This window comes from Lolium perenne, chromosome 5, assembly GCF_019359855.2.
Source record: "Lolium perenne isolate Kyuss_39 chromosome 5, Kyuss_2.0, whole genome shotgun sequence".
NCBI classification, from domain to species: domain Eukaryota; kingdom Viridiplantae; phylum Streptophyta; class Magnoliopsida; order Poales; family Poaceae; genus Lolium; species Lolium perenne.
The window spans coordinates 4,279,822-4,287,705 of NC_067248.2; the positions used below are offsets into that span (position 1 = coordinate 4,279,822).

At 45.4% G+C, this 7,884-nt stretch overlaps 2 protein-coding genes across 3 annotated transcripts; one reads left to right on the forward strand and one right to left on the reverse strand.

Annotated features, from left to right (window-relative positions):
- Positions 1-653: 653 nt before the first annotated feature.
- Positions 654-1,725, forward strand: LOC127326356 (glycine-rich RNA-binding protein blt801). Of its 2 annotated transcripts, XM_071819718.1 has the most exons (3): positions 655-886; positions 974-1,205; positions 1,236-1,725. In XM_071819718.1, exons 1-3 carry the CDS (start codon positions 773-775, stop codon positions 1,382-1,384), a joined length of 495 nt encoding a protein of 164 aa, XP_071675819.1. In that variant the 5' UTR covers positions 655-772; the 3' UTR covers positions 1,385-1,725. The 2 variants fall into 2 exon arrangements, with proteins under 2 accessions (XP_051209183.1, XP_071675819.1); XM_051353223.2 differs by having other exon boundaries at positions 654-886; positions 974-1,725.
- A 226-nt stretch (positions 1,726-1,951) lies between these two features.
- LOC127326357 (ADP-ribosylation factor-like protein 2) lies at positions 1,952-3,822 on the reverse strand. Its single transcript, XM_051353224.2, has 5 exons — positions 3,723-3,822; positions 3,442-3,552; positions 2,670-2,832; positions 2,310-2,390; positions 1,952-2,100 (listed from the first exon to the last, which is right to left on the reverse strand). Exons 1-5 carry the CDS (start codon positions 3,785-3,787, stop codon positions 1,963-1,965), a joined length of 558 nt encoding a protein of 185 aa, XP_051209184.1. The 5' UTR covers positions 3,788-3,822; the 3' UTR covers positions 1,952-1,962.
- Between the last annotated feature and the right edge of the window lie 4,062 nt (positions 3,823-7,884).

Below are 7,884 nucleotides of genomic sequence, written 5' to 3' on the forward strand. Positions count from 1 at the left end.
CTACTGGTGGGGATATGCCCTAGGGGGTGTGTCACCAGTCTCACTCGAGGTGGAGAATGGAACCCTAGAAAGGACACATCATCTCGGATCCGATCTCTTCTTCATTGCTCTTGGCGTAGCCGCCGGCTGAGCCCCCCCCCCCCCATTGTAATTCTCCACCGAGTAATAAGATCTAGCAGGACGTAGGTCTTGTACTCTCCGGAGGGGCTGAACGTGGGTAAAACCGTGCGTCCTGTGCACCTCGTTCCGCACTTGGCTATGTCTCCTTGCTCCCGCGTCAACGAAGTGCTACACCCTGTAGCACCTGCCGTGGTCACATCCACGGCATGAAATTGTGGTTATTATTAGTAGGCGAAAATATTTGCTTGGGAAAATGGAATTTCCCTTCTTCGGTTCCTTGGAGGCGAAGAAGCCCGGACGCGTGGCAGGCACGGTATGGCTGGCGCGGCATGGGATCCTCGGCTAGGGCGCAAAATATCTCGCAAAACCCCACCCACCCACCAACCCACCCCCACTTGAGCAACCCACTGCCACGCGGGCCCGGCACGAACCCCGATCCCTATCCTGCGCGCGCGCGGGCCACCGTCGGATGCGATCAGGACGGCCACCTACCGCTATAAAACCCCCTCCCCAGGCAGCCCCCCTCCTCCTCCTCATCGCTCTCGGGGTTGGCTTCTCCTCCCCTCCCCTTCCGGTTCGGTTCTGGTTCGGGTCCGAGAGTCCGCTAGCTAGCCTAGTTAGGGTTTCCGTAGCACTAGTTCGTGGGACAGCGATGGCGGACGGCGGCGCGGAGTACCGGTGCTTCGTCGGCGGGCTCGCCTGGGCCACCGACGACCGCGGCCTCGAGCAGGCCTTCAGCCAGTACGGCGAGATCCTCGACGCCAAGGTCAGTATGTTCCTCCCAGATCTGCTCCGCGCGCCACGCTCGCGCGCCAGATCCGCGCCAGATCTCACCGAATTCCGTTGCGCGCAGATCATCAACGACCGCGAGACGGGCCGCTCCCGCGGCTTCGGCTTCGTCACCTTCGCCACCGACGAGGCCATGCGCAACGCCATCGAGGCCATGAGCGGGAAGGAGCTCGACGGACGCAACATCACCGTCAACGAGGCCCAGTCGCGCCGCTCCGGCGGCGGGGGCGGCGGAGGCGGCTACGGCGGCCAGCGCGGCGGCGGAGGCGGCGGCTACGGAGGCGGCGGCTACGGCGGCGACCGCGGCGGCGGCGGCGGCTACGGAGGCGACCGTGGCGGCGGCTACGGCCAGGGCGGCGGTGGGTACGGCCAGGGCGGCGGCGGCGGCGGCTACGGCGGCCAGCGCGGCGGCGGGGGCTACGGCGGCGGTGGCGGCGGCTACGGCGGCGGCGGCGGCGGCGACCGCTGGAACTGAGCGCTGCATCTCGGCCAGCCATCATCTCGTCTTCGTCATCAAGTTATCCCTAGTTTGTCGTCGGTCCTGTTACTGGTTTCTGCTGCGTCTGTTGTCGGTGTCGTGTTTTTGATCGGGAGCTCGGGTGGTTTGGGTGACAAGTTAACTTTGAGTTCTGGTTCTGGTTCCGCGAGGAAGAAGAAGATCGATCAAGTCGAGTCTAAGAGTCGTGAGTCTGTCTGTGTCGGGTCGTTTCGAGATGCAATCCCTTTCCTTCCATGGATCGGATCGGGATGTGATGTGTTGGAACTATGTTTACCTTTGAATCAATCAATGAAATCAAGTGGGAATTCGAGATGAAAGCCTGTTGTTATCAATCATGTTCCTTTGATGATTCAGATGCCTGTTTTGATTACTTGTATTTTTGTGAATCATGTTTCTTTTATGCGGCAGTGCTCTGAGCAACATTAAACATACAGAGTATATGGCGTCAAGCAACACCTTGATGATTTCGAATTAATCATCCATAGCATTAGTGTATCTTCATGTACATTTTACACGTTCAGAGCAGAGATTACACATCTACCCATATGTTTGTTTCAGTCGAGGACGTAGATGCGGGAGGCAATGTCCTGCACAAGCCAGTCGAAACCCTGGAGCAGACCCTCGCCGCTGTAGGCGCTGCACCCCACGATCTTCCACTGACGGTCCTTGTTCATCACTTCAAGGTTCAGAACCTGAAATCCACCACAAAGAAAAATTAGCTCAGTTGTACAACTTGCAGGATTGCATTCGGAGATACGCAACTATGATTTTTTCATATATACTGAAATTATATGTGCCAGGATTGATTTATTTCCAAAGCTTCGACTATATTTCTCAAACAAGAACATGCCCACCTGGTGATCTTAAACAACTATCATGCCAGTACGAAATAGACTATTACCTTGGCGATTTCGTCGGGCTTCAGAGCGCCCTGAATGTCTTGTTTATTTGCAAACACCAACAACGATGATCCAGCTAGTCTCTGTAGCAAAATATTCTAGGATCACTTTACAAGATCTACACCTGAATAACTGAACAAGATGATGCATAAATCAAGGAGCACCGGACAGCAGCTATTCTTTATCCAAGTTAGGACTACATCACATCACAAGATCTACACCTGAATATAATGCATAAATTAAGGAACACTGAACAGCAGCTATTCTTTATCGAAACAACGAACAGCAGCCGTTCTTTATTGCTACTTTCCAGCTAAAAACTGCTCGAAACAAGTTATGGCTTCATTGGCTATGCAGTTTACCTCTTCTTTCAGGAGATTGTGGAGCTCAGCGCGACAGTCATCCAGCCTTCGGACATCAGAGCTATCAACCACCCAAACTAGGCCGTCAGTCTGCTCGAAGTAGTTCCTCCAATATGAACGGATGGTCTTCTGTCCCCCGACATCCCATATGTTCAGCGAGTACCTGCCACGGTCACCTTGTCATAAATCTTGGCGGTTCCCCATGACTGTACTCAATGAATTTTGACAATCAAGATCCATGACCGATGGGTATCAAGAAGCTGTCAAAATTTTGGTCAAGGTAAGCATCTGGCCATTGAAAACATCCATGCCAACGTATACCTTGATGCTCGTGGACCAATAAAACTCACAAAACTACCAAACAATATCTGCAGACATCTGCCTGTCTTAGTTCCTTGGACAATGAGCTTCTCCATAAGCACCTAGTTGTACACATTGAAAACCAGTGGACAATGAACAAACTACAGTTGATTTTAGCTGAGGCACTGCGAATTAATACTCTCCTCTAGTTATTCCAAATAACAAGTTCACACTGCAAGTTATTCCTTAATTATCTTATGAAACTACAAAGGCTAGGCAATAATCTATGGCACAGTTGCAACAGTTAAGAAATATGATCAACCAAATAAGATGATATGCAACAACTAATACTATCTATGATGTGCTGAAACTAATATACAATTTCTCCAAGACAAGTGGCATTTCAGAATTGGAATGATCATATATAACATCACGAGCATCTTCACAGATAAACAATGAATACAGTACATACTTTTGGTACTGGATGGTCTTGATATTAAAGCCAAGTGTAGGGCTAATGACACTGGTGTCCTCTCCATTTATCTTGAGCACAATAGTTGTCTTACCCGAGTTGTCCAGGCCACTGTAAAATTTAACATGAACAGAAATAAATCAAGAAGAGCAAAGAACTGAATGACACAAACCTAGAAAGTCAAGAAAGCATCGCACCTCAACAGGATAATCAAGAATAATGGTACATTTGGATGTGAATCTGGAAAAAAAGGGGGAAAATGATTGGAACGTGATGCTTACACCATGAGAATCCGCATCTCCTTTTCCTTGCGCTTGATTTTTCTGATGATGCTGAGAAGACCCATTCTAGAGCGAGCCAAAAGGAGGAATCAGTATAAAGATGAAGCTGGGAAACAGGTACAATCACAATTACTAACTGATGTCAAGCTGCCATCAACCTCCAAGGTTCACACAGGAATAAAAAAATGTGTTATGAATCGGTGATGTAAAGAAGTTACATAATTTTTATATTAGTGAAAATCGAACATAGCAGTCCGCAGCGTGTGGTTTGGACTTTGCATGATCGTGATAACTATGTATACGAGACAAAACAATGCAAAGGGCAATGCAAGGCATCAGAAAAAAACAAGTATCACATTGTGTTCTTCGTCTTATGTTCGTGCTGTGCGTGTGTTAGAAATCCCTGGGCCAAATCCAACTACTTTTTGGTTCTAATAGGGAGCAACCTCAATGAAGTAAGCACACCTCGCCGGATAATGAGTGTTCAGAGAGATGGCAGCAAATCACGCCAAGTCAGTGGGACATTGCCTAGAATCTCTGCTGCTGTTGGTCCGTCTTGAGCACCAGTGCTTCTCAACAAACAAACGCCTCAAGTGACGCCAGATCAACGAGGCTTAAAAACATCAACGTTGACAAACCAAGAAAGTTGCCAAATGATTACGAACACCGCCCCCACCGATCCCATTTCAAGATTCTACTCACTCCGTGTCAGATTGGAGCGTTCTTTTGAATCCTATTACCATGGTACTATCGTCACTGGATTACCGATGCCTCTCAGTCCTTACATACACTACCTATGTCGCAACATGCACAGATCGATTGATGCTGATACATATGACTACGGTAATGTTTTCTGCTTTCATTTGTTGGGCTTGATAACTTTGTATTGCTTTACTACGAAGTTCCTCAAAATCTATTTATGTACCAATATTGTAGTACTGGCCAATGTTGTGGTAATTATGTCAACAATGTCCAAGATTTGGTTGTACCAGTTGGTAGGTAGCATACTTATTGTTGTGGTTGGTTGTCCCAAAGCCAAGAGACTCTGCATTATGCATGCATATTTTTTTACAAGACGCAAAAGAAAAGAATCACGAACTAGTAATAAGGAAACAAAGTTTGTTGATGACAATTGATATGGATAAAACACATGTTAGCAAAATAATGTAGTGTTAAGAGTTAGGTAGTTGTTATTGTTGTTTTCTTGGAAAAAATCTTCTCTGGGTAAAGTTTTGTGGTTATACCACTCGATGCAATGCTGAGATGAATTAAGCCAAAAAAAGAGAAGATTAATAGCAAAGCTAAAATATAAGCAATGCAGTATGTTAATAACTCTAGTTCTGAATTAATATTGATGATCAATCTGTTGCTAGTTGTTATTCAGACCTGTTCAAAAAATCAACGATTAATCAGTTAACGGGCCGACCAATTCCCCTCGTAAGGTCACCAAGTAGCCCATAAACTGATTAAATGGCTGATTAGGCTATTAATCCCCTACTCGCTAGCCAACCAAGCAGAAATAAGTTAACGATTTACTTAACATTGATTCAGTGGTCATAGGGCTGTGCTGTTTTTTTTTTTGCACCAGAGTCGTCCGTATGTCCTGCACTATTGCAAGACAATTGTCCACCTCACATGGTTACAAGACCATCAACCATGCTTAAGCTCGCAAAGAGCAACTGACCAGGAAGCACAAAATGTTTTTTTTTCTAAGATGAGAATATTAAAATTTTATTCTTCCATTGCAAGTTTGACCGTTCTATATGGTCAGTCATCCAGCTTGCTTCAGACTTGCATCCGGCTTGTAGTGTTGAAATAATTTTTATCCCACAAGTGTGGAATCTTTGTTCGGGTGGGAGCGGTAGCCTTAATGTGGTCGATATAACTATGTAGAAATGACATTGTTTTTAATACTCTAGTAAAAATTCATCCCCATTGTAGGTTGTTTACCCATGTACACACTTGCTCCGTCTGTGGCCTACTCTTCAGAGACGTGAATACCCACGGCGGTGTGTATGCGATTGATGCTCATACATATGACTTCGGTAATGTTTTCCGCTTTCATTTGTTGGGCTTGATAACTTTGTATTGCTTTACTACGAAGTTCCTCAAAATCTATTTATGTACCAATATTGTAGTACTGGCCAATGTTGTGGTAACTATGTCAACAATGTCCAAGATTTGGTTGTACCAGTTGGTAGGTAGCATACTTATTGTTTTGGTTGGTTGTCCCAAAGCCAAGAGACTCTGCATTATGCATGCGTATCTTTTTACAAGACGCAAAAGAAAAGAATCACGAACTAGTAATAAGGAAACAAAGTTTGTTGATGACAAATTGACAATTGATATGGATAAAACACAAGTTAGCAAAATAATGTAGTGTGGAATCTTTGTTCGGGTGGGAGCGGCAGCCTTAATGTGGTCTATATGACTATGTAGAAATGACATGGTTTTTAATACTCTAGTAAAAAATCATCCCCATTGTCGGTTGTTTACCCATGTACACACTTGCTCCGTCTGTGGCCTACTCTTCAGAGACGTGAATACCGCGAGCTGTGTACGGCGGTGTGTACGCGATTGGAGCAGGTGTCTAAGCATGTCTTTACCCCACATGGATGGAAAACAGTCCCCGGATCATCCATCTACCACCTTAGGTATCCTTTCAGTCCTGCATGACTATGAAAAACAGTCCCCGGATCATCCGTCTACCATCTGGGGACTGTTAGTCTTAGCATCCTATATATGCAGAGGCCGGGTGTAAAATCATTTTGCTTGCATCACCTTGATGCGTAGCTATGAGTTCAGTAAATGCGCTCTTTGTCGAAAAAGACCATCAAGCCTGGTGTGTGCACAGGTGCTTTGGGCTGAACTGAATATTTCCGACTTGTTGGGGACTAGGCTAAGTTTTCTAAATTAGAGTTTTCCTTAGGAATGCTGTGAAATGTTGCTAGGTGCTATCGAAATTAGCACCCATCTTATCTAAAAATGAAGGTACATGTGTTCATTTGTTTTGGTACTGTATCTGTTCTATCTGACACAACATTAAACAATTCTTCTCATGCAGGGTAGAACACACTCCCAGATATTGAAAAGAGGATAAGACAACTTAGTAAAAGAGCTGGGCCAAGATAGTTGGATGGCCCAAAAAAATCTTCGCTGCTGGAGCTCATCTCCGAGCCAACCCTTAAAAGGACTCTAGATCAGTGCGACCTTGAATCATCATCGCGCAGAATGCAGGGTAGTCGCCCAGATGGTCATGACACACCACAATGATCATGGTCTGAATTTCTAGATCAGGGAGGCCTTATCACAGCAAGATAGCATGACAAATAACAGAGCTCCAATGTAGAACTAAAGTACGTGTAGTAACAATGACAAGAAGGTCAAGGTGTCAAAATACTCCAGGATTCATCGATATTGTGGATCGTATGAACTGACAAAATGTGCAGCCTAAGTTTCAGGCTAGTGACTTAGGAACACACTGGACTCTACTGTTCATCAAGTTGACCAGGCAAGGTTATGCACTAATGAAGAAACTACTCTAAATCCTCTGAAAACAAGGAACCGCTCCAATTTTTAGACATACGGCTTGTTATGTTTTTTTAAGGGACATCTTACCATATATCAATAAGCTGGAAACAGCTAGATCAAGCAAAAGTATAACTGTGCAATTGTGGAGAAACCAACCGGTCTCCGCTAGACCATTTCCAATTCTCAGTAGAAAATCAGAAAAATGTGGAGTGTGCTCTCAACTTACACTGCAAGTTTATTTCTTTATATTTATGAGAGAGTGAAATCTCCCCCCCCCCCCCCCCCGCCCAACACTATTACGTTTTCTTCAAATTGCGATCTACAACAACTATGCCTATATCCATCAACCTATATCTTGTGTGGGACTACAAACTGCTGCATCAGACAATCTTTTTCTGCTACCTTGCTCCTCCGGTCCATGTATGTGTTTGTCGCTTATATTGACAAGTATTTGTTGATGCACAAACATACTTTTGTCTTTCGGAAATTTAGTGTACCAAGGGAAGTTGCCTCACTAGACATTCTTCTTCTCTTGCATTCACTGCCCTTGTGAAGGAATGCCACCATATGCTTATGTTGACCCGACCAGTAGTTGTTGATTAATTCACATGATGCAGATATTTCACATGGA